Below are 25,724 nucleotides of genomic sequence, written 5' to 3'. Positions count from 1 at the left end.
CGGCGGACAGGGCCTGAAGGCCCCGTCTGCCGTTTTGGAGTGGGCGCGGGGAGGGGGGAAGCTGGCGGACCCTACCAGCTCCGTTGGCTGGACTGAATGCGGCCCGTGAAGACGACACTGGCCGCGATGACTGGCTCCCTCCCCTCCCAGCCACCCAGCCAATGGCAGGCCAGGTTCGCTGAGGGAGCCAGTCATCGGATGCAGCGTCTTCTGAGTGGCAATTTTTTTGCCCATACACTAACGGGGCGCATTTTAGAACTTTGGCACCCACTATTCAATTATAATAAGGAGAGATTGCCAAATACTCTACCTTATCAGCTATATTCTGTATTTGTGTACCCCACAAGTATTTATTCATTTAGATATTCATACCCTGCTTGTGTCCCCAATGGGAACCCAAGAGGTTTACAACATTGTTCTCCCCATCTCCATTTTATCCTCATAACAACAGCCCTGTGAGATAGGCTGGGCTCAGAGAAAGAGAATGGTTTGTGCAAGGCTATCCACAGTGCTTCCACAGCAGAGTGGGGATTCAAACTAAGGCTCCTTCCAGGCAAATGGCGGGGGATGGGAGGACTTACCAGGAGAAAGAGGACGGTCTAGGCCACGTTGCTGGCATCTCATAGGAAGTGACATCATCACACTGCAATGACACTGTGCTGCTCTGGTATTTGGGCAAAAACTCTATGGTAGAAAACAGCTTCTACCAAAGTTTTTGCCCGAAATATCAGCGTCTCACCCTGACATTGCTGGCATGATGACATCACTTCCTGTGCGATGCCAACAACATGGCCTGGTAAGCCAAGCCCATTGGCCCTTGTGTGTAAGATACACATTTTTACATGAGGTGTGATTGGGCCCTTATATGTTTTTTAATTCTTTGCTAATAAACACATGTATCTTTTCATATTATAAACATTAAGTTTTTATTGTTGGCCCTCTGTTCTGTTTGACTTACCTTTTTAGGTTCTGGTTCCTAGGTTTCAGGGTTAAGTCCCCCCCCCACACACATACACACTTTTTTTGTTCCCAGTAAGTCCCCCGGCCAGCCAGTTGATCGACAGCTGGGGGGCAGGCTCTGGTGGCCAGGACCTCTGCCTCCACCAGGGGGTCTGGCAACTCTAACTTAAACATGCTGTCTCCCAGATCCTAGTCCAACAGAATGGTTTGGCTCTAAACAGAATCTAGTATTTCTGTAACCATTTTCATTAGCTGTGCAAGATCAAAGAAAACCTAATGCAACCAGTTTGACCAGTAGATGAAACTGATATGAACTCGCTTCTACATGAAAACATGCATCATCGGCAAGAAAACTGGTGACATAATTAAAATCCTGCTACACTCCTACGCCCAGGGCTTTTTTTGTAGAAAAAAACCAGCAGGAACTCATTTGCATAATAGGCCACACCCAACAGCAGAAACTCATTAGCATATTAGGCTACACCCCCGACAGCACAGCACATTAGCATATTAGGCCACATTCCATGCCTCCCCTTGGTTTGCCTGGGTGTCCCGCAGTTGCAGGGAGCCTGGGTAAGCCAGCCCTTGGACAGGCCAGGGGAGGCACAGGGAGGCATTTAAATGCCTCCCCGATCCTTGCTGGGGCCCCCCTGGCTTGCCCACCTCGGAGTTACCGGGGGGGGGGGTTTGCTCTCCAGGCCTTCCCTCTGTAGCCATGCATCCAGAGGCTTTGGCTGTAGTGGGCATGGCCAACTCTGAAGCCAGCCGGAACTCCCTTCCTGTGCATTCCTGCCCAAAAATAGCCCTGGCTACGCCCATTGAAATGGATGGGAAAAGAAGGGCGTAACTCTGCTTAAGATGGCCTTGCTACTGTGCCGTCCCTTAGCAGGTCTTCCCAGAATCCTACTCAAGTCTGTTCATTGGGATTTACTTCCTTAGAATGGCACTGCTAGTGACTTAATGGTAAAGATAAAAGTCAAACAAAGGTCTTCGAGCCACAGGGTGCCAGACACTAAACTCTGCCAGCAATCAGGGGAACTCTGGGAATTGTAATTTATAGAACTAGTACGCATAGATAATTATGGCAAATGAATAAATAACCTTCTCTTTAATTTACAGTCCTCCTTTGTATGGCCATCCTATCGCTGACTGTCTTGGGTTACACCACAGATGTCCCAGACCGCTGCCATCATACCATGATAAATTTTCGACTGGTAGCCGACTGCCAAGGTCAAAGCCACAAGACAGTTCCCAAAGTTGATCCCACCATCCAGGTCCTCCTGCTGAATTTTAACCTTTTCTCCACCATCTTGAATTCTACCTGGCCCCAAATGGATTCCCTGCAGATGTTATCCCTTGGGAAGCAGTTGGGAGGGTCCCTCTTTGTGGGAGAGAGGGCCTTTCAGAATGTGGCTGGTATCACATTCCTGGACCTTGGAGGCAACATGAATGTAACGCTACACCCCGCTGCGTTCGCAGGCCTGACCAAGCTTGAGGTATTACTCTTGGATGTTAATGGCTTTGATGATAAGGTTTTGGAAAGAAGATACTTCCAGGATTTGGTGTCCCTGAAGAGACTGGATCTTTCTGGAAATCTCATCCAGAGACTGAGGCCTGATCCAGCCTTTCAACAGCTTAGAAGGCTAAGCTTCCTTCAGCTGAAACTCAACAACATTGAGAGGATTTGTGGGGATGACCTACAAAACCTGAAAGGGCGCCATCTTGCCTTGCTTGACCTGTCTTTTAACCGTTTGCTCTACCACCCCACCTGCACCAACCCTTTCCACAACATCACGGTGGGAACCCTGGACATCTCTTCCAATCCATGGGATGCAATGCAAGTTGAACAGTTTTTCACAAGCATAACTGGCACACGGATCCAGAACCTCAAGATGCAATACTCAGTGGCGATTGGAAGCTCATTTGGTTTCCATAACCTGGAGGACATTTCGGCCAGGACCTTCTCTGGGCTACATGATAGTGGCACCTTCTCCCTTGACATGTCCCATGGCTTCCTAAATGAACTAGCCCCCTCTGTCTTCTCAGCTTTCCCAGATCTCCACATCCTGTTTTTGAGGTTCAATAAGATTACCGAGATCCATGATGGGGCCTTCCTCAAGCTGAATCAACTGCATGTTCTTGATCTATCCAACAACCTTCTTGGGGAGTTGTACACAAAAGCATTGAAAAGTCTGAGGTCATTGCCCCTCCAGTATCTCATCCTGAAGTCCAACCACATTGGAATTGTTCAACATGATGCCCTTGTGGGGCTGGATTCCTTGCAAATCCTTGACTTACAGGACAATGCTCTCTCCCAAGTACCAAACGGTAAACTCCCATCTCTGCAGCGTCTGATGCTGGGGCACAACAGGATCAGGGACACCTTGGGCATTGAGCATCTTAGCCAGAACCTGACACACCTTGACCTCTCCTCCAACCGTCTGAGTGACCTGGGGCAGCTCTGGGAGCAGCTAGGGAAGATCCCCTCTTTGCTTTTTCTAAATCTCTCAAGCAACCACTTGGCAAGATGCTTCTGGATCCAAGAAGGCCCCAGACACCTCAGAGAACTGGATCTTTCCCATAACAACCTGGCAGGCGTCTGGAAAGCAGGGAAATGTGCAGGCATCTTTCATCATTTAGAGAGGTTGACGGTCCTGAATCTCAGCTTCGGCAGCCTCAAGGACTTTCCTAAGGGTCTTTTCCGGGGGTTGGTGTCTCTGCAGACTCTGGACCTCTCTGAGAACCTCCTGCCCTTACTTCCAGAGGAAGTATTCCTTGGCCTGCAGTCTTTGCGTACCCTCAGCCTCCGTGGGAACTCTATGATGACCCTGTCCCCATCTGTATTCCAGCCACTGGTTCTGCTGCAGACCTTGGATCTGCAGGAACTGACCTTGTTTTGTCACTGTGGGCTTGCCAGCTTGCAGACTTGGCTGCAGAGCAACAGCATGGCACCGAAAAGATCTGTGGCCGCAGGGATCCCTTGTGTTCTTCCCACTCCAACTTTCACACGGGTCTCCTTGTCCTGGTTTCTCCACAACAACTGTGATGTGTAGTAAAAGCACCTCCTCACCATACCACAAGCTGCAGCAATTGAATTGGCCGCTGGGGAAAATAAATGTTTGAATTTGCACGCTGCTCATGCTCAGAGGCTAGTTTAACACAGCCTTCTCAGGGCAGACACAAGCTACAGAATACATTTCAAAGCTAGCTTTCAGCCTGTCTGCTTTGAAGAATGGCAATTGAGTCTACTATGGACATTGAGATGGGTCCTATGGTAAATCTTCTCTTAACAGGGAGGCATTTCCATCAGCAGAACTGGGCTTCCTCACCTCCCCCCATCCCATCCAATTCTCCCTAAATTTCCCCCCAAATGCTAAACCTGGTGGTGGGGGATTAGCATGAGGGGTGAATTGGGGGGCTGCTGATAGAGGGAGGAGACTACGAACCCACCTTTTGTTTGTGGAAGTTTACAGTGTGATCCAAGCCATTATTTCTCAGACAACCACTCTATAGCTGTTTTAAATAGGGTTGCCAAGTCCCCCGCCCAGCCACCAGCAGATGGTTGGGGGGTAGGGTTGCCAGATCCAGGTTGGGAAACTCCTGGAGATTTGAGGATGGAGCTTGGGGAGGACAGGGGCCCCTGTGGGGGTACAAGGCCACAGAGTCCACCCTCCAAAGCATCCATTTTCTCCAGGAGAACTGATCTCTGTAGTCTGGAGATGAGCTGTAATTCTGGGGGATCCCCAGGTCCCACCTGGAGGCTGGCATCCCTAGTTTAAATAAATTAAATATATGTATAAATATGTATTTTTCCTGAGATCCTATGCAGTGTCACATTCTCAGCGGAGGTGCAATTTCCATAGGCCTTCTATTGGCTGGCTATGTGTGGCTGGTCCTCATTGAAAAGTGACCCTCCCCCATTACCTTATTGTTTACAAGGCAGTGCAAAATTAGGGCAGATCTGGGTTCGGATCCCTCACACAGACATGAAACTCCTTTGGGTGACCTTGAGCCAGTCATTATCTCTCAACCGAACCTACCTCACAGGATTGTTGTGATGATAAAATGAGGGAGGAGAGAACCAAGTATGCTTCCCTGAGTTCTTTGGAGGAGAGGTGGGGTAAAAACATAACAGACAGGAAGACTGTTTCTAAATGTTTGCAGAGTTATTCTCAAGTGCTGCTCATCTGAGCAAAGCCTTTTGACGTTTCCACCCTACAAATGGGTAAGATCAAATGGGTAAGAAGATCCTCTACCTGTATTCTCTGCTATGGCTCCCACCTGGTGGAATGGCCCATCTGATGAAATCAGGAAGGGTTCCACACTGCTATCATTCCACAGAATGCATAAAACAGAATGATTGACAAGGGCACTTTTATAAGGCGAATAAGGTTGTAGTTGATGTCAGTGGCCCTTGAGGCAGACTTTGTTGTATATATTATGCTGTATTTGTTTGCATTGTTTTCTGATTTCTGTAATCATCCGCTGTATCTGATGTTCCACTGCATCGATCTCCAGTCCTATTACACTGTATTGTCTGTATTACACTGTGCTCATAGCATGGGTTGCTCTAATTCTGTGTTGGTTGTATGTATTATACTGTTCTTTAGTTGTAGTCGGCCTTAAGTGTCAGTGAGAAAGGTAGAAATGAAATAAATAAATGTTATATTAACTGTGCAAAACTGCTGTTGATTTACGTTGCTCTGTTTGGCTCATATTGAGGTTGTGACTGCTGAACTGTATAACTTTCTGTTGCAGTTTTACAAGTTCTCAAGAATCCTTTCGAAAACTGTAAAAGGCCCCATGAGCCCTTGTTGGAGAGAGAGGCTATAAAATGTATTCATAAATCAATTAACTCTTTTAACTAAAAACATCCTCTACAGTCGTGTTGTGTTTCCTTTTTAATAATGGCAACAATATAGAATATCTTCGTGATTATATTATAGAATGCGTGACAATTAAATGTATTAATTTCATAGCATTTTTAAAATCACGATACAGAGTTTAAAAGGAGACCAGCTGGGCTACATGGTCGCAGTTAAATATAGACAGGCAATAAAAAAGGGGGGTGGACCAAACTATGTTACTGAGGGGCTGTGGCTCAGACGTAGAACATCCGCAGTGCTCAATAGCCCACCTGTCTCCCTCACCTCCAAGAAACCAGCATTCATCACATATATTGCCTCTCTGAGCACGGAGCTGTGGCACAGAAGCCAACAGAAAGCCCCATCTACTGGGCAAAAGGCAGCAAATGCTCCAAGACACGGAAGAGCACCTCATGAGCCACCACAAAAAATCAAACCGTGCATAAATAATGAAAAATATATTCAACAAGTCCAACTACAGTTGCTAATAATTTCTCTTCACGTCTATATTTGGACTATTCACTTTTTGAGGAATTTGACTTGGACTGTTTCTGAAGGTGTATTAATAGGACTGTTTTTGTATTTGGACCGTGTACTTTTGAGTTTCTGATTTCTACACTATGTTTTTGAAAAACTACTCTATTTATATAGGTTTAGATTATTATACTCATTGATCGTTGAATATATATTTTTGTTATTTATGCACGATTTGATCTCTTGTATCTTTTGTATTACTTACTCCCTTCCGCGCGTATCTGCTGCTTGGGTTTCTTACCACCTGGAGGCTGGCAAGCAACCCCAAGGCATGGGGGACAGCAAGGGCCCCCATGGCTAGCCCTATACAAGTGGAGGAGTGGGGAATCAAACCTGGTTCTCCCAGATTAGAGTCTGCCCACTTAACCACTACTCCAAACTGGAAGGGGGTTAAGAGAGGAACAAGGCTCAGAGAAGGGAGGGGCGGTGCTGGCCTTGGCCAACACAGGTGGACCCCCAGAGATAAAAAGGGAGATGGCAGGAGAGCCAGGGAGGAGAGGAAGGCAAGCTGGCTGGGAAAGGCCAAGAGGGTGCAGAGGAGAGGAACCTCGCGGGGAGATCTGGGGAGGGAGGGTGTGGGGGGGTGAACTCAGCAGGGTATAATTTTATTTATTTATTTCTATACTGCCCTGCTTAGGGCAGTGTACAGCATACTTTAAAACACAATTTCACAGGCATATATAAAATCCAGTCTAAAACTGATTTAAATTAAATCTTAAAAACATTCTGATGGCATAAGTCATTATTAGTTCCTCTTACAGGGTGGGGAGATCGGGACCAGATATGATGGTAAACCGTTGCTATCCTCGACCCTAGGCCTGGTGGCACACATCTCTGTTTTACAAGCCCTGCGGAACTGTCTCGAGTCCTGTAGGGCATGGATATCGCCAGGTAGAGAGTTCCACCAGGCAGGAGCCAGGGCCAAAAAAAACCCTGGCTCTGGTCTAGGATAGCTGGATGTCTTTTGGGCTAGTAGATACTGAGCGCAAGGCTCTCTGGGGGATATACCAGAAGAGGCGGTCTTGCAGCTACACTGGTCCCTGAATGTGGAGAGCTTTATAGGTCAAAGCCAGAACCTTGAAGCAGATCTGGTACTCAGCTTGGAGCCCATGCAGCTGGTGAAGCACTAGCTAGATATGTGCTGTTGTTGGAGTGACCATAAGCACCCGTACAGCTGCATTTTGGGCAAGCCGTAATCCTCAGGTTTCTTCAAGGGTAGCCCCAAGTACAGCGAGTTGTAGTAATCCATCCTAGAGGTGGCCATTGCATGGATCACTGCGGCTAGGTCAGAACGGGAGAGGTAAGGGGCCAGTTGCCTGACTTGGTGCAGTTGTAAGAACGCCAGTCTGGCAACCTTTGTGATCTGGGCCTCCATAGGTAGGGAGGCATCCAGAACCACACCCAGACTCTTGACAGTGGGTGCCAGTGTTAGAAGCATGCTGTCAAGACACAGGAGGTGGTACCCCAACCTCGGACCGCCCCTCCCAAGCCACAGGACCTCCAAAGGATTCAGGCTCAGACAACTCTGCTTCAGCCATTCAACCACACAGCATCCAGCCCATCAGCCGGATTTGACAGGACGGTATCTACCTGGCCGCCCACCAACAGATATAGCTGGGTGTCATCAGCATACTGGTGACAACTCAGCCCAAAATGCTACACCAGCTGAGCGAGGGGGCACATATAAATGTTAATCAACTTGAGGGGGGAATCTCTCCTTGTGGAATCCCACACACCAGGGGGGTGTCAGGGTGATATCCTCTCTCCTCGCACCACCCTCTGTCCCTGACCCTGGAGGAAGGAGGTAAGCCATTTCAAGGATGTGCCCCCAGACTCCTATGTGGGTGGACCAACAGCTGCCATTAGATCTAATAACAACAGTAGTGCCGACCACTGTTCCCTCTAAGCTGAGTTAGTGTGAGCTAGCTCACAGTTTTTAAGCCTCTGGCTCACACATTTTTGTCTTAGCTCAGGAAGTATGGCTCCCAAGCAAACTAATTTCTGCAGCAGCCAAATCGCTCGCTCACAACTTTAATGCCGGTAGCTCACAGACTAGAACTTTTGCTCACAAGACTCCACAGCTTAGAGGGAACGTTGGTGCCGACCCGCCTCGATCCAGCCATAGAATCCCCCCTCCAAAGCGACCATTTGCTCTACGGGAACTGATCTTGGAGGAGATCAGCTGTAATAAAAGGTGATCTCCAAGTGCCACCTGTAGGTTGCCAGCCTTCTACAAGACCTGGGCAGGCCTGATAAAACTGCCCCAGAGCAGTGTGCGCCTGCTTGCCGTAGTTCAGCCCCTTGAGGTTTTGATTTCAATAAAGTGGCACCTAAGGTGTACCATTGCATCTGCCCGAGTCTCTGGCAATAGGGTTGCCAGGTTCTCCTCACCGGGGGGGGGGGATAGGGTTGCCAGATCAAGGCTGGGAAACTCCTGGAGATTTGGGGGTGGAGCCTGGGGGAGGACAGGGACCTCAGTGTGGTCCACCCTCCAAAGCACCCATTTTCTCGAGGGGAACTTATCTTTGTAGTCTGGAGATGAGCTATAAATCCCGGAGATCTCCATGTCCCACCTGGAGGCTGGCATCCCTAGACTCTGCTGCCAATGGAAACCTCTTATGATGTCTCCTGGGGGGGGGGCACAGGAGCCTAATTCTTCAGCTGCGTGGCGGTATTACAAATACAAATACAATACCTTTATTGGCATAAAATATCAAATACACATGCAGCAGAGCCTCAAGATAGGCTGGAGGGGTATCACATTCCGAATTGCCTTAAGATGAGCCTCTCCTCCTAGTTACCTCATAAAAAAAATTTGCTACAGGTTCCAGAATTTCTATATTATGCGAAGACAATAAAGAACTAATTTTATGCTCATCAGATTGGCCCAAAAGGGGGTGCAACACAGGTTCAATATAAACAACACGGATGTCATAGTGTAATTTACAGTGCAATAGCACATGTCCAATGGATTCAATTTCCCCCATCCCACAGGGGCACAATCTATCTTTATAGGGAATTTTCTTGAACCTTCCCGATAGAACAGCTGAGGGAAGGACGTCGAACCGTGCTAGCATGAAAGCCCTACGAAGATGGGGCTGAATCAGTTTTGCCAGGTATCCTGAGGAAATGTGGCTAAAAAAAAGTCCCATACTCATGGGAGAGCAATGTCTGTGCGCCAGTCTTCTCAGATCTTGCACCTCTATATCAAGGAGTACGTGGCGGTATTGTAAATTGGGGGGGGGGGGGGGGGGAGTGAGAGCAAGAATATGTTATGTGCCAACACTGCACAGCCAAGAAACAATAAATGAATTCATGCACAAAACTGCAGAGTTTGCCAGAAGAGTGTACTCCACTATCCTGTCTCATTCTAAATTAGCCTGGTTTGTGTGTTCCATCTACTTTGTTGTGGTTAGTTTCAAGTTTCACACCCACTTGTTTGAATGAATTACTCCTTCGACTGGATCTCGTATTACACCAGTCTCTCTTTTTAACATGCCCTCTCCCACTTTCTGTGTATAAAATCAGCCCCAATTGTTGAACACTTAATGTATCTGGAGCTCTGGCTGACAAAGCTTATTCTGAAAAGAAATTTGTCTAAGGTTTTAAAGTGCCCACTGGACTCCATTCTACACAGGCTCAGATGCACTCTTTTCGTCCAGCTCCTTTGCGCGTTGCAGGGTTGAGACCCAGCATCGACCCCACAGGCTCCTTCAGGCGTCTCTCGCCTCTGTCTTTCCTCTGCAAACCTTGCAGGTCATCATGAATGCAACGGAATGGCAGCTGAATTCAGCAGCATTGCGAGAGACACTCCCCCCCCGGCTCGTGATAGGTTCCCCCAGCCTGAGATGTCATTCTTCTCCTAGGATGCGATTGGCTGCTCCCGGATAGGGACAGGATGGGCAGAGTGGGGGTTGCCGCAACCCTGGTTTGGTGTGAATGACAGAACGCTGGTTGACAAACAGGTGAGCGAGACCTGTGGTGGTCCCCAGCCAGGAACATAGCTGAGTCCTTTGCAGTCCATACAGGTAAGCCCATGACTGCTTGAGGGGGTGAGTTGCAGCACTTAAAGGGCAGGGTATCCCCCCACCAAGTTTCAGATGCTGGAGTCAGACAGCAAGAGGGGATATTGTGGCCATCTCCATCTTTCCCGGCTGGGGCTCTCTTGGCTACCCACTGCTGAAGACAGAAAACGGGGGCCGAGGCAAATCCAGATCCAGTGTGCTTTTAATGCTAAGTCATAAACGTTCCAGAACCCTGCTTGGCGGGGGAGGGGGGTACCTGGAAGTGATACTTTGAATGAAAATCATGTCAGGACCGAGTTTGGATTGTGAATCAAAGAAGTTATGAAGCTTAGGTTTACTTGCTGATCTTGCCATGCTGGCTCTCTATGAGACTTATTTGATATGTGCATAAGACTGGAAACATCAAATCAGGGCAAGTCATTGGCATGATCTCTCCACTAGGGCAGATAGGCAAAGTGGCGCTTCTTTTGCAAAAATGACCAAAAGTGTGTGGAGAGCAGTGTTCCCTCTAAGCTGAGTTAGTGTGAGCTAGCTCACAATTTTTTAGCCTCCGGCTCACACGATTTTGTCCTAGCTCAGGAAGGTTGGCTCCAGAGCAAACTAATTTATGCAGTACCCAAAGTGCTTGCTCACAACTTTAATGCCAGTACCTCACAAAGTAGAATTTTTGCTCACACGATTCCACAGCTTAGAGGGAACATAAGTGGAGAGGCTGGGATCCTTAATCCAAGAATGAGCACTTGACAACGTGATCAGAGTCACTGTGGGCATGCACCTCTGAAGAGGCTGTAGTGTGGTAGTGTGAATACTTTGCACATAGAAGGTACCCCCTTGTTCAGTTCCTGGTACTTTCAGTTACAGGACCTTCGATATTGGGGGGGGGGGGACACTTTCTTTGCCTGGGAACCAGTAAAACTGCAGCCAGAGCAGAGAATACTGAGCTAGATGACCCCATTACTTGACTCAGTAGACAGCAGCTTCACATATTAAGTGCAACTTTCAAGGATGAATCCTGGTATTGGAAATAGGGGGGCTGGATACTGGTGAATTTCTATTAAACAGCTCATGAGACGACCTAGGGGCAGGCAGAGGTCATTTCGCGGGGAATCGCGGGGGATCGCAGTTCCCCCGGATGAGGTACGGGGGGCGGGGCACATGATGAAGCCCCGCCTCCTGCTTCTGGCCACCCCGCTTCCGGCCCTTATTCAGCCAGGAGGAGGCAGGAGAAGAGGGAGGGTAAGTTGCTTCCTCCCTGCCTCTCCCCACCCCTGCCTGCCTGGGGCCAGGGAGGGCCTTCGCGGGGCTTCCTCGCACTCCCGCCGGCCTTGCAGGTCCACCGCCGGGCCCCTCATGGGGCTCGGCAGTGGAGCTGCAAGGCCGGCAGCGGTGGCCGGGACCATTGGGGGCGGGGTGTGTGGCCTTATGACACACTTCCGGTGATGTCAGGGGGTGTGGCATATGCTAATGAGTTATGCTAATGAGCTCCCCTAGCTCTTTTTCTACGAAACGACCCCTGGGGGCAGGTATTAATCTCCTACACTCAGTGCCCAAAGGGCGTGAACGCTGAAGGAAAACATACTTGGGATTTGCTGATACTGAAAATATATATTCTGCATTGGGGTATTTATCATGAACAAACACCCTGCTTTTGCTGAGTTTGGGACCTATAGGGTTTAATAAGAAGGAAAAGGTCATCTAGTCCAACCCCCTGCACAATGTAGGAAATTCTCAGCTACCCACCCCCCCTCTCCCAGTGACCCCTGCTCTATGTCCAGAGGAAGGCAAACAAACACACAAAAACTCCAGGATCCCAGGGCCAATTTGGCCTGGAGTAAAAAATGTCCCTGCCCCCAAAGTGGCAATCGGTATTACACTGGGCATGTAAGTAAGGGCCGTGAGAGCCAAGCACTGACTCATCCCTTCCTGCCCTCCCTCTCATGATCTGCCTGAATTTACAGAATCAGCACTGCTGCCAGATGGCCATCTAGCCTCTGCTTAAAAACCTCCAAAGAAGGAGAGGGCCCCCCCCCCACCTCCGGAGGAAACCTGTTCCACTGGGGAACCATGTCAGGAGGTTCTTCCTAATGTTTAGCCGAAAACTCTTTTGATTTCATTAAAGTAGGAGCACTCTGCGTGTGCTCAGCAACAATCTTATCATGGTTCATTTCAAGCAAAGACATTAGACAGTTCTCAACACCGGTTTGAAAGCTGGACCCTCTGCTCTTGAATTCCAGCCACTAGCCAATAATCCCAATTGTGTAGGAAGGCCGGCCCAGCCAGCTGGCTGGCTGTAGTTTACTCAGCAGTGAGAGAGAAAAGGGGCTCCGTGCATGTTCCTCTGGTGATTCATTTCTAAAAGAAGAAAAGCATCTGGGTGAAATTACCCCTCTGCCCTCATTTAAGGCACTGTCTGTCAGACAGAATTAAATTTAGGGAGGGAGTTCTAATCCTCTTGACGATTGTAAGGACAGTTGGGCCTTAGCCAGGGGTAACTAATTCACATGAAGAGAGCTTAACGGGGTACCCAAGAAGAAGAAAAATACAACTTGGTCTAAATGGATTCTTTCCACAGGCACGTGGCTCGTGAATAACACCCCCCTGAGTATACACAGGACTTAAAACCAAGTGCGGGGGGGGGGGGAGGCTCTCTGGCAGCACTGCCCACTCCCAACAGCGGATTTGGTCCCTGGACAAGAGCACCATGGATCGACACAAGATCCCCCGCACCAAAGAACTGGAATTCGGGGGTGTTCTAGGTAAGGAGGAAATTTTGGAGTGGTTGGAGGATGGGGGGGAGGGGGACAAAACAGACAAGGAGCCCGGGTGTCCTCTAGGTTTCTCTGAGCCCTCCGTAGCTGTCTTAGGGAATAAAAATACCTTTTAAAATTTTTTGTCTGGAATTAGGGTTGCCAGCTCCAGGTTGGGAAACGCCTGAAGATTTTGGGGGTGGAGCCTGAAGAGGGTGGGGTTTGAGGGGGGGGAGGGTCATCAATGGGATAGAATGCCATAGAGACTGTTTTCCAAAGCGACTGTTTTCCCAGGATGAGCTAATCTCTGTCGCCTGGAGAGCAGATGGAATCCCAGGAGATCTCCAGCTGCCACCTGGAGGCTGGCAACCCTGTCTGGAATATTGATCCTGTTGCCTCCCAGCTGACAAAGCTGGGTTCTGTTATTTCCTTGACTTTCCCTTCCCAAGGCACTACGTCTTGCTCCTTTCTAACCCTCCCCTCCTCCTTTTTTGTCACAGGGGCTGCCTGCCTCCTCATCCTGTTGCCTGCCACCGTCTTCGTCCTGCTACTGACGTGTGGGACAGAGCAGGCCAGTCTCTTGAACTTCACTTGGCCTCTGCCCACGCTCCACTCCCTATGGAACCCCCAGGACTTTGTGCTGGTCTTAGCCTGGGTAGGGCTGCAGGCTCTGCTGTACATGCTCCCTCTGGGGAAGGTAAGACAACGTTATGTTTGCTTTTCAGCGGAAAATGTTTTAACCGTTATCGCAAGCCACCCTGAAACAGAAGGAAAGTGTTTTAATAAAGAAACTTCCATGTTTTGAATTTTCTTGGGGGGTCTCTTTTGTATTTTTCATATGTGCATGTCTGTGCGCAGGGGTCATTTGGTAGAAAAAGAGGTGCAGGAGCTTATTAGCAGAACTCATTAGCATAACTTATTTGCATATGCCACACCCCCTAACATCACTGGAAGTGTGTCAGAAGGCAACACCCACCGCTCAGGCTCCACTGGACTGTTTTGGATTGCTAGCTATTGGGGGCGGGGGGGGGAGGAACGTGCAGATCTGTCCTTGCAGAGGAGGGAGAGCTTGTACCTAAATAAAACTTGGTCTTAAAGGTGCCACTGGACTGTTTTGGACCGGGGGGCTGGGGGGAGCTCTGCAACTTACCTGGCTTCTTCTTGCTCTGACTGAGGGCTGCTGGGAGCAGGGGGTGGGGCTTGTTGCATGTGCCCGCCCCCTGGGCTCTTTACTGCCGGAGCTCCGCTCCTGTGCGCTCCTATAGGAAATGACTCCTCTGTGTGTGTGTGTGTGTGTGTGTGTGTGCACACATGTGAATGTATGTGCATGGCGACCTCTGGTGACTGACCCCTACTGGGGGCCTGGAGGATATTCAGAGAGGTGGCTGAATAAAGCCTGGCCCCTGTCCTCCTGACTGCTGGTATTCCAAGGAGGTCTCTTATCCAAGTACTTGCCAGAGTCCACCCTGCTTAGCTTTTGAGATCTGACAAGATCAGACTTGCCTGGGCTATCCAGGTCAGGGTTATGTTCTGAATTTTTGAATGTAAGGTCCTTGCTTCAAGGTCCCTCTGAGCCACTACCCCCTGGGCAAGCTCATTCATGGAACCCAGTATTTAACAGTAACCATAGAGTTTTTGTCAAAATGCTAGAGCATCGCTGTGTGACATGCCCAGTGGGATGACGTCACTTCCAGGTGATATCATCACTGCGTGCGTGCCAAAAGATCCAGGCTCAGAGCCGGGAGTCCCCCACCACAAAGCCAGTAAGACCTGACAACCATAGGTATTTGAGGCAAGTTGCTTGAAACCTAGCCTACTTTGCAGGGCCCTTTGCTCTACGTTAATTGGAGGAAAGTTTAATGCCAAATATAATAACCAATATATTGTGATGATGCTAGTCATCTTCCTTCCCAGTTTACAGACTTGGAGAACTGAGACTGGCTTGCAGTGAATATGTTGCCAGCCCCCCCTTCATCTGCACACCGTTCATTCCTAGCCTGAATGTATGAATGAATGTATGTATTGCATGTGCAACACAGTGAGCAAGTCTCATGAGGCAAGCACAGAGCATAGAAAACAGCAGGGCTATTTTGGGGCAGGAACGCACAGGGACAGAGTTCCGGCTGGCTCCTGAGTTGGCCACGCCCAGCAGGATGATTGGCTACATTAGGGGTGTGTGGCCTAACATGCATGTCCCTGCTAGAAACAGTGCAAAATTATTTTATGAGGCGGATTTTGGTCTTACCCAAAGGTTCACCTGTGGCGTTGATGAGGGCTGAACTGGGTATGGTATCCCTGAAAGCCAGGGCAAATGTAAGAATCCTCTCGTATTGGAGGAAATGTTTAGAACGACCTCAGGATATTCTAGGTGTTCAAAGTTTTGGTTTGCTGTTGAAATCCTCGAAAAGATCAGATGATTACTTGAACTCTATTTTATTGAAATACTCAATCCCTGATGACCTATTGGTAAATGAAACCCAAAGGGCTAAATTGAAGGAATGGGTATTTAATAAGGATGGGCTTTTGAATCGACATATGGTAGTAAGTTGCCATACAGCCCCCTTGTATAAGATCTTCAAAAGAGACCATTGTAGGACTGTATATCTTGAGAAACTAACTACTTTGGAGCTGAGAAGGGCTTTTACTGCCCTAAGGTTCCATGCCATACCTTCAATGGTTTGTATTGGTCGCTTTCTGGGTGCCCCTGCCGCTTCTAGAATATGCCTATGTGGTATGGATGAAGTGGATGATGTCAAGCATTACATTCTGAGATGTTTATGGCACGAATCACTTAGGCAAAGGTTTATTTATCCTATTGTACCTCTGTATAATGGAACTGCTGAGCAGGATTTGACCGTGTTCTTGCTTTCTGATACTGATGCACATGTTACTAGCAGAATGGCTTTGTTTGCACTGGCGGCAAAAAAGATAAGACGGGGTCTAGGACTTACTGCAAGTTATTGATGTATATTTCTGTTGTGCTTTGATTTACTTTGTGCTGTTATGGCCAATGACTAAGACAATAAATGAAACTTGAAGCCTAACATGCAAAGAAGTTCCTGCTACAAAAAAAGCCCAGAGTTTTGAAAAGAAACAAAGTAATCAGAATAAGAAGCAAAAGGTGGTGGTGGCAACATGGGGTGTGGCCTAACATGCCAATGAGAGATTGTGTCAGGGGTGTGGCCTAATATGCTAATGAGTTTCTGCTGTTGGGTGTGGCCTGTTATGCTAATGTGTTCCTGCTGGGCTTTTTCTACAAAAAAAGCCCTGGAAAACAGTCACCATGTTTGTGTCTCAAGAAGGATCTTGCAGGAACAGTCGCAGCAAATGCTTCCAAGGAAGCCTTTTGGGGAGAAATCAGGGAGTGCCAACAGGGCGGAAAGCAATTGGCCACCACCAGGCTAGAAGACAAAGTTGTCATGCAATCACTGACCATTATCACAATTCAGACACTAAAAGCCCTGTGACAGCCTGGAACCTTCAGTTCAAATCTTCCCATTGTCCCGAACATGTCATGTGACTGGGCTTCATGCCTCCAGGCCTGTAATTCTGAATTATAATTCAGTCAAAAACTTCCCTTCCTGCTGCCCTTCCATTATACCATTTAATCAGTTCTATAGTTTTCTCTTGATAAATTGCCCAGCTCCCAAGTATTCCTTTAGTCATTTGTTTCCTGAAAAGAACCTATTTTATCCTATGGGCCAAAACCAGTATAACTAGCCTGGCTTTAGAGCTAGTAATTTGAGTCTGAACCAGGAGTCTTATCCTGGCTACAAAGTGGACTGCAACTCAGGCTCCCAACTCACTGGATCCTTCCTTTTTTTCATCTGATACCTATGCAGACTAAGACAGGTATATCTTTGCTCCTCATTTTGATCCATCTCCCTTTTTCTAACCCACACTGTGCTACACAGAAAGTGAGCATTTTGCTCCTCTCTGCTATTTAGGCCTCACATCTGGACTCCTCTGTGCCAACAGATTCCACTTCTCCTCTGTCCTGTTCCCCATTTCCCCCACATTTACACCTTTAGCTTAAAAGTAACTCCTGTTCCAAATTGGAGTACTTCTGGTCAGTTTGTTGTTGTTATATTGTTCATTTGGATGAGAAATGTACTGTCTGTGCCAATGTTCCCGCTAAGCTGTGGAGTCTTGTGAGCAAAAATTCTACTTTGTGAGCTACAGGCATTCAAGTTGTGAGTGAGCGATTTGGCTCCTGCATAAATTAGTTTGCTCTGGAGCTATCCGTCCTGAGCTAAGACAAAAATGTGTGAGCCGGAGGCTAAAAAACTGTGAGCTAGCTCACACTAACTCAGTTTAGAGGGAACACTGGTCTGTGCTTTGATTTAGTATGTGCTGGTATTTGGTTGGATAAGCTCCCCCTCCCCCAACTGTTGTACCAGGTCCCTAGAAAAACTCCATATATGCCTTTTTAAAATCTTCCTTTTTCCCTCCAGTGTGCCAAAATCTGATGACAATGTTTACTGGGTTGACTCCATCTTATAAAAATGTATCATTGCCATTCTCTGCCACCTCTCTAGGTAAAAGAGCCCAGTTTTCCACTCCCTGCCCAAACATGCAAGCTAATTCCCAACTGCAGTCTGAATACGTGTTCACGGGTTTGTGGGGGTGTGCTAACAGCTTCTCTAAGGCTACAACACGGAGGCCGTGGTGGAAGTAACATTTGAACCCGGCACTTTTTGGGGTTTCTAAGATCAGTCCTCTAGCAAGTGGACTGCACAAACTGTATGTTTTTTTTGGGGGGGGGGGATATTTCTCTTCTACAAGATAGGCCACACTACTGAAACAAAGCCGCTAATAAAGCTCTCCTTGCTTCACCATCTTGTATATTTTTTAACAGGTCACTGAAGGGACTGTTCTTCGAGACAAGAGCCGGCTCACGTACCGTATTAACGGTGGGTACCCCTGGAAAATGGAGGTCATGCTAGAACCCATGATCTGAGTTGGGGGGGGGGGGGGGGGGGGGCAGTCCTGGAGGGAAGCGATATCTAGTGGCTACAGCAATGTTTTGCAAGGTTTTAAAAAACCCAGCTTTTGAGCAGCTTAAAATGAATTTAACAACTTCAGTCTCAAAGCAAACTATTGAATTATTTTTAAAGAGCAACACCTTAATTAAAAGCTTGGTTGAACAGAAAGGTTTCGGCCTGGTGTCTAAAAGAAAGCCACAGAGGCACCAGGTGAACTTCAAAGAGAAGAGCATTCCAGAAGCAAAGAGCCCCTACTGAAAGAGCCCTCTCTTTGGTTGCTATCTGCCTCGCCTCTGGAGGCGGGGGCACTGCCAACTCCTAGGGTTGCCAGCCTCCAGGTGGAGATCTCCCGCTTTTACAACAGCTTTCCAGCTGACAGAGATCAGCGCCCCGGGAGAAAATGGCATCCTTGAAGGGTGGACTCTATGGCATTGTAACATGCTGAGGCCCTTCCCCTCCCCAAACCCCGCCCTCTGCTGGCTCCACCCCCAAAGTCTCCAGATATTTTCCTACCAAGACCTGGCAACCCTACCAACTCCAGTTTAGGAAATTCCTAGAGATCTGGGGGCAGAGTTTGGGAAGGGGGCCCAGTGACTGTGTGATATTTGATGAGCTTTGTTTGCCTGTGTGTCACCTGGAGCCAAATACCACTTTAATGCCCCCAAAATAATACATACAGGGCTGTTTTTGGGCAGGAACGCACAGGAACGAAGTTCCGGCTGGCTCCCAAGTTGGCCACGCCCAGCAGGAACTCATTAGCATAATAGGCCACACCCAAAAGCAGGAACTCATTAGGATTGGCTAAATTAGGGGTGTGTGGCCTAACATGCAAAGGAGTTCCTGCCACAAAAAAAGCCCTGGTTTTTGACAACAAACAAGGTAAACAGAATAACAAGCAAAAGGTGGGTATGGCTGGATAACCACACTTCTAGTAACATGAGGGTGCGGCCTAATGTGCTAATGAGCTGTGCTGTCAGGGTGTGGTCTAATATGCTAATGAGTTCCTGCTGTTGGGTGTGGCCTATTATGCTAATGAGTTCCTGCTGGGCTTCTTCTACAAAAAGAGCCCTGGATACATATGATATTTTCTCCTTACAAGCAGGGAATAGTCCAGTTAATATTGCTTTCCTGTTCCTCATGTCATCATGGAAGAGTGCTGGAACAGACCAAGGTCCCTTGTGCTCCAGCACTGTGTTCCTAACTGTTTTCCACCTAAGGAGTTCCCCTTCAGCACTTCATGCTTGTAACTCCCTTCTTAACCACTGTCTAGCCCTCTCCCACAATTATACCTGGCTACAGATATAGTTTCTGTTTACCATGTTGAAGAAGCTGCCTTATTCTGAGTCAGACTGTTGGTCTATCCAAGGTCACCCATGCCTATTCGGACTGGCAGCGGAAGGCAGCTGCACATGCTCATATCTATACCTGAGACAGCCTCAGGAGGACAGCCAGTTCTGTGTCTGCCTAAACCCTTTTTTTGCCTTGGCAGGGATACATGCCATGTGGATCACAGCGTTGTTGGTGGGGGTCGGCATGGCTGCAGGGTTGCGCCTCAGTTACATATACGACCATTTGCTACAGCTCGCCTTCTCTGCGTCTGTTCTTGCTTTTGGACTCAGCATCCTCCTCTACCTCAAAGCCCTCCTCGCCCCTGGGACAGGGCTGGCTCCAGGCGGGAATTCAGGTGAGCTCTAGGTTCCATGGCATCTCGTGTGTCACTTCAAAGGGACCAAAGTGTCCGCGTGAAACCCAATAAGGGAGGGGGGCTCTTTGGACTTCCCTATAAAGCCCATATATGAAGGAATTTGTGGGGAAGGACTTGCCTGAAGGGTTTCTTGCTCTACAGACATAAGATTTAAGAACTGATTGGAAAAGACATCTCCAATCTCTGTTGTGCCCCAGATCAAGAGAACTGAATTTGTTAATGAATTTCTAGTTCTGCAGCTTCACATTGGAGCCTCTCTTCTGAAGCGTGTGTCTGTCTGGGTGGTTGCTGTTGTTTTTGATGCACGGAGACTTTGGGGGCTGCAGTGGATTCTCCTGGGCGCCTGAAATGTTCTCCGTCTTGTTTTTGAGAATGGCTCACATTTTCTCATTCCAGGGGGGAAAAAAAAGCTCTGCCAAGAGGGCTGTATCAGAAAAGTATTGAAGCGTTGTGTTGATCCTCAGTTTTCCCCTGCCTCTTCCCTCCACAGGAAACCCCATTTATGACTTCTTCATAGGCCACGAGTTGAACCCACGCATCGGTACCTTTGACCTTAAGTTTTTCTGTGAGCTGCGCCCGGGTCTCCTTGGATGGGTAGGTATCACTATGCTGGAGGTGGTGGGAAGAGAAAGCAGGAGGGTTTATATAATGAAGGGCTGGTTCCCACATTGCCATGTCCTCATGTGCCCCGTGTGGCTGCCCTGGGGACTTTTGACCAGGCGTACTCAGGGAGTTCCATGTTCAGAACTTAATTCCCAGATGTGCGTGGGTCAGGACTGTGGAGTGTTGGGAGAGGGGACTTAAGCACCACCGGCTGCCCAGTCTTCCTGACCATCCTGGAGAGCTGCTATATTGGGGAAGCTGGCATGTAGGCAGAGACTCACAGAAGAGATGCATTGCAGGTTAGTAGGTTAGTAAGACTGGAGACAGAGCTGACTTTATTACAGAATTTTTTCTAGCTGATATCGGGGCAAGGAAGAAGAGCAAGGAAAGGGTGGAGCTGCTTTGGGCCTACCCAGGAGGTTTGGAAAGATGTTAACAAGATTTCTGGCTCCCAAGAGTTGCCTGCTTCGAGGCTACAAGCATGGCTTGGCGGCTACAAGCATGGACGGCTTCAAAAGGGAATTAGATAAGCATATGGAGCAGAGGTCCATCGGTGGCTATTAGCCACAAGGTATAGATAGGTGCTTTGGGGCAAGTGATGCTCTGTCATTTTGGTGTTTGGGGGGGGTCAACAGTGGGAGGGCTTCTAATGTCCTGGCTCCACTGGTGGACCTCCTGATGGCACCTGGTATCTTTGGCCACTGTGTGACACAGAGTGTTGGACTGGATGGGCCTTTGGCCTGATCCAACATTGGCGTCTCTTATGTTCTTAGGTGGCTATCAATCCCAATAGGCAGCCTGTGGAGAACAAAAACATATGTCGGTCATTTGTATGCATTTCTTGGTTTTTACTGTGCAAAACTGAAAATTGTGTAGCTTTTGGATTAAAAAAAAAACCCACTCCACTGCTTTCGAGCTATTAAAAACGCCACCTACTTGTTAACACTTGTGGGTGTTAATTGAACAGCACTATAGTGCGCTGAAGTGCATTGTTGTTAAACCGCCAGCAGAGGAAGCAGTTGCTTTACTTAAATTTGCTGTACAGACCATGGGGTTAAAGGAATAGCAATCTGGTGATGATGGGTGGGATATAATGGAAGAAAAATGGACATCCACAGACATCCTGTGGTTGCAGCTTTTCCCTTTTCTCTTGTCTCTTAGGCCCTGATCAACATGGGCATGTTAGTGAAGGAGACAGAGCTGAGGGGAAATCCTTCCTTGGCCATGATTCTTGTTAATGCCTTCCAGCTGCTCTATGTAGTGGATGCCTTTTGGAATGAGGTAGGTTCAACACAGTGAGAGATCCATGCTGGCCTGGAAGTTTGGGGAGAGTTCGTTTGTGGTTCTTTCTGCCCCCCCCCCCATCTTTGTGAGAACAAAGAGTTTGAAGTCCTAAGTTCTGCTCTTATCAGTTTCAAAACAACCAAGGATTGGAGACAGCGCTGACTTTATTACAGATTTTTGTCTACATGAGTGCTAGAAAATAAGGATAACTGGAGTGTATGAAAATAAGGGTGGGGGGAGTAGGGCTGCCAGGGGGACGGGGACGGGGTGTAAGGTTGCCAGATTCAGGCTGGGAAACTCCTGGAGATTTGGGGGATGGAGCCTGGGGAGGACAGGGACCTCAGTGGGGTAGAACTCTGTAGAGTCCACTCTACAAAGCATCCATTTTCTCCAAGAGGAACTGATCTCTTGTCTGGAGATGAGCTGTAATTCCAGGGATAACCTCATCTGGAGGCTGGCATTCTTAGTGGAGAGGGAGGACAAGACGACACAGATGAATTGCTCCAGGTGGGGGGTTTGAATAGATGAAGCCGCCTTTTACCAAGTCAGACCATTGATCTATCAAGATCAGCATTGTCTGCTCTGATTGGCAACAGCTCCGGGGAGAGGTCTTTTGTTAACTGGAGATGTCCAGGATTGAGCCTGGGGCCTTCTGTATGTAAAGCAAGTGATTTACCACTGTGCTAAGTCCCACTCCAATTGTCCTCAACACACCTTGTTTCTTTTCTCAAGGAGGCCATCCTCACCACCATGGACATAGTTCATGAGGGTTTTGGCTTCATGCTGGCTTTCGGGGACCTGGCTTGGGTGCCCTTCCTGTACAGTCTGCAGGCCTATTTCCTGGTCACTCATCCGCAGAAGCTGAGCCTGCCTATAGCTGGAGGCATCATCCTGCTAAATGGTAAGTTGGACAATGAAGACGGCTTTAATAGAAAGGGCTGAGTCCCAGAATAACGATGCTTGAGTGCGGCCAAGCAAGTGTAGAAAAAAATTCCTTTCCCATAGGTCTCTTTTTAGGAACTTTGCCAGTAGCAGCCAGTGTTCCCTCCCTAGTGGGAGCTAGCTCACAGTTTTTTAGCCTCCGGCTCACACATTTTTGTCTCAGCTCAGGAAGGATGGCTCCAGAGCAAACTAATTTATGCAGGAGCCAAATCGCTCACTCACAACTTTCATGCCAGTAGCTCACAAAGTAGAATTTTTGCTCACAAGACTCCACAGCTTAGAGGGAGCATTGGTAGCAGCCATCAAAAAGTTCTGACCAGTAAACTATATGCTCCACAGTTCTATTGTGTATTGACTTTGATACGGTGAAAACAAGGCTGCTGCCCAATTAAAAGGCCCTTTTGTCTAATCCTGTAAGTTTTAAATCATTCAAATTGATTGGAAGATAGGTTGGTCAATGGCTATTAGGCAGGTGGGCTGAGTGGAACCTCCATGTTCAGAGGCAGCATACCTTTGAGTACCCATTGCAGGGGTAGGGGCAATAGCAAGGAAAGGAGGCACAGGAGAGCATGGCCATCAAGGAGAATCTGCCACTCATGTCTGAAATGTGTTACATCCAGACCCAACCTGTAATGTGTGAAGTGGCATTAGATACCGAGCCAGGTAGAAAAGAGCAAGAGTCCAATAGCATCTTAAAGACTAACAAAATATGTGGCAGGGTATGAGCTTCCCTGAGTTCACTCACGAAAGCTCGTCCCCTGCCACATATTTTGTTCATCTTTAAGGTGCTACTGGGCTCTTGCTCTTTCTCCTGCTACAGACAGACTAACACAGCTACCCATCTTGATCTATCTCCATGGAGTGAGCCAGGTACTAAAACAAAAGCAACATTTTGTGGCCTGGCCAAAGTATGCAGGCTTCAATATGTTTAGATACTTTGCATAGGACCATATTGCTCCAAAAGAAAGATGATGCTGAATTTCAAATGACTCCCCCACTAAAAAAAATTATACACAAAGTTTTTTATTACTGTAAAGGTAAAGGTTCTCTTGCTCGAAAGCCAGTCATAAGAAGAACATAAGAACATAAGAGATGCCAATGTTGGATCAGGCCAAAGGCCCATCCAGTCCAACACTCTGTATCACACAGTGGCCAGAAATACCAGTGCCATCAGGAGGTCCACCAGTGGGGCCAGGACATTAGAAGCCATCCCACTGTTGACCCCCCCAAGCACCAAGATGACAGAGCATCACTTGCCCCAGAGTCCCTATCTATACCTTGTGGCTAATAGCCACTGATGGACCTCTGCTCCATATGCTTATCTAATTCCCTTTTGAAGCCGTCCATGCTTGTAGCCGCCACCCCTTCCTGTGGCAGTGAATTCCAAGTGCTAATCACTCTTTGGGTGAAGAAGTACTTCCTTTTATCCGTTCTAACCCGACCACTCAGCAATTTCATGGAGTGCCCACGAGTTCTTGTATTGTGAGAAAGGGAGAAAAGTACCTCTTTCTCTACCTGCTCTTTCCCATGCATAATCTTATAAACCTCAATCATGTCACCCCTCAGTCGTCGTTTCTCCAAGCTAAAGAGCCCTAAGAGCCCTAAGTCGAATCCGACTCTAGGGTTGCGGTGCTCATCTCCGTTTCAAAGCCGAAGAGCCAGCACTGTCCGAAGACGTTTCCATGGTCATGTGACCGGCATGACAAAACACCAAGGCACACGGAACGGTGTTACCTTCCCACTGAAGTACTTCCTATTTATATACTTGCAATTTCTTGCTTTCAAACTGCTAGGTTGGCATGAGCTGGAACTAGAGATGGGAGCGCACTCCGTCATGCGGCACACTCGGGTCTTGAACTGCCGATCTTCCACAGCCTGCAGTTCAGCATCTTAACCACTTTAGCCACTGCAGCTCATTTTCCAAACTGTACATACTTGTAAACTGTATGCAAATACAAGATGACCCCCTTTTTTGTGATGGCCCATGTGGGAAAAACAAAACAAAACACCTTGTCTCCCTTTTGGGTAAATGTGGATTTCTTTTTACTACTGATGAGTGTTCCTTGGGGCCACCGTAGCCTCTACATCCACGATCACATTCCCTCTGCCCAGTCATCTGTCTGCTCACACTTAATCCTTCTCCTCCCGCTGCAGGCCTTGGCTATTCTGTCTTCCGCAGCGCTAACTCACAGAAGAACACTTTCCGCAGGAATCCGGCTGACCCCAAAGTAGCTGGTTTGTAACTCTGACTGCTAGTTTCTGTTTATTGTGTGCCAGGATCTGCTGTACTGAACACAGTATGCTTCTGCAATAGGTGACTTGTCTGTCTCTCAAGCATTTTTATAAATAAAATATTGCATGTAATAAATAGAGGAACGTGCTTATCTTTTGCATCAAGGGAATTGTCTTTAGACTGGTAGTGAGTCAGCTTGGAGGACAGCTGTGGATGGCCATTTTCCTGAACCTTTGAATGCAATCTGCATTATTTACCAGAGATTGCTAATGAGAAATGTAGGATCTCTGAGAGCCAGTTTGGTGTAGTGGTTAAGTGTGCGGACTCTAATCTGGGAGAACCGGGTTTGATTCCCCACTCCTCCACTTGCACCTGCTGATGTGACCTTGGGTCAGTCACAAGCTCTGGCACAGCTGTCCTTGAAAAAGAGCAGTTTGTGTCAGATTTCTCTCAGCCCCACCCACCTCACAGGGTGCCTGTTGTGGGGAGGGGAAGGGAGAGGAGTTTGTAAGCCGCTCTGAGACTCCAAGTGAAGGGCGGGGTATAAATCCAATCTCTTCTTCTTCTTCTTCTTCTCAAGAAAAATGGATGCCCCTCTTAGAAGCATCAGCAGCACATAAAATCAACACCTCCCTGTTTGCCCTGCATAAACACCAGGATTTGCTTTCTTATTTTTAACTGTTTTTTATATTTAATAAAAAAAGAAAAAAGAAACAAAAAAGAAATGTAGGATCTCAAGGACAAGCCTTTCTGGGCCCTGGTACTTGCAGTCCTTTTCAATGGAGGTGCCAGGTTCAAAACTGGAACCTTCTGCAGCGTGCTGGACTAGGAGATCCAGGTT

General features: G+C 48.0%; 2 protein-coding genes across 3 annotated transcripts in view; both read left to right on the top strand.

The window, feature by feature from the left end:
• The window catches only part of LOC107110111 (toll-like receptor 5), a 10,628-nt gene extending 6,604 nt beyond the window's left edge, over positions 1–4,024 (top strand). Inside the window, exon 2 of the mRNA XM_015410835.1 lies at positions 2,080–4,024. Coding sequence (XP_015266321.1) covers positions 2,080–4,013 — 1,934 coding nt within the window. The 3' untranslated portion in view covers positions 4,014–4,024. The remainder of the gene's footprint in view (positions 1–2,079) is intronic.
• Positions 4,025–10,318: 6,294 nt separating this feature from the next.
• The window catches only part of TM7SF2 (transmembrane 7 superfamily member 2), an 18,365-nt gene continuing 2,959 nt past the window's right edge, over positions 10,319–25,724 (top strand). Inside the window, exons 1-9 of one of the 2 annotated variants that reach the window (XM_015410817.1) lie at positions 10,319–10,387; positions 12,957–13,140; positions 13,632–13,828; positions 17,990–18,044; positions 19,606–19,800; positions 20,312–20,415; positions 21,586–21,705; positions 22,441–22,609; positions 24,805–24,885. In XM_015410817.1, the coding sequence (XP_015266303.1) occupies positions 13,086–13,140; positions 13,632–13,828; positions 17,990–18,044; positions 19,606–19,800; positions 20,312–20,415; positions 21,586–21,705; positions 22,441–22,609; positions 24,805–24,885 (976 nt within the window). In that variant the 5' untranslated portion in view covers positions 10,319–10,387; positions 12,957–13,085. Of the gene's footprint in view, positions 10,388–12,830; positions 13,141–13,631; positions 13,829–17,989; positions 18,045–19,605; positions 19,801–20,311; positions 20,416–21,585; positions 21,706–22,440; positions 22,610–24,804; positions 24,886–25,724 lie in introns of those variants that run through there. The other variant, XM_015410818.1, reaches the window with a different exon arrangement.

This window comes from Gekko japonicus, unplaced genomic scaffold (assembly GCF_001447785.1).
Source record: "Gekko japonicus isolate JY-2015 unplaced genomic scaffold, Gekko_japonicus_V1.1 scaffold42, whole genome shotgun sequence".
NCBI lineage: Eukaryota > Metazoa > Chordata > Lepidosauria > Squamata > Gekkonidae > Gekko > Gekko japonicus.
Note: the sequence above shows the minus strand (reverse complement) of the source record. Positions and strands in the feature narration are given on the sequence as shown.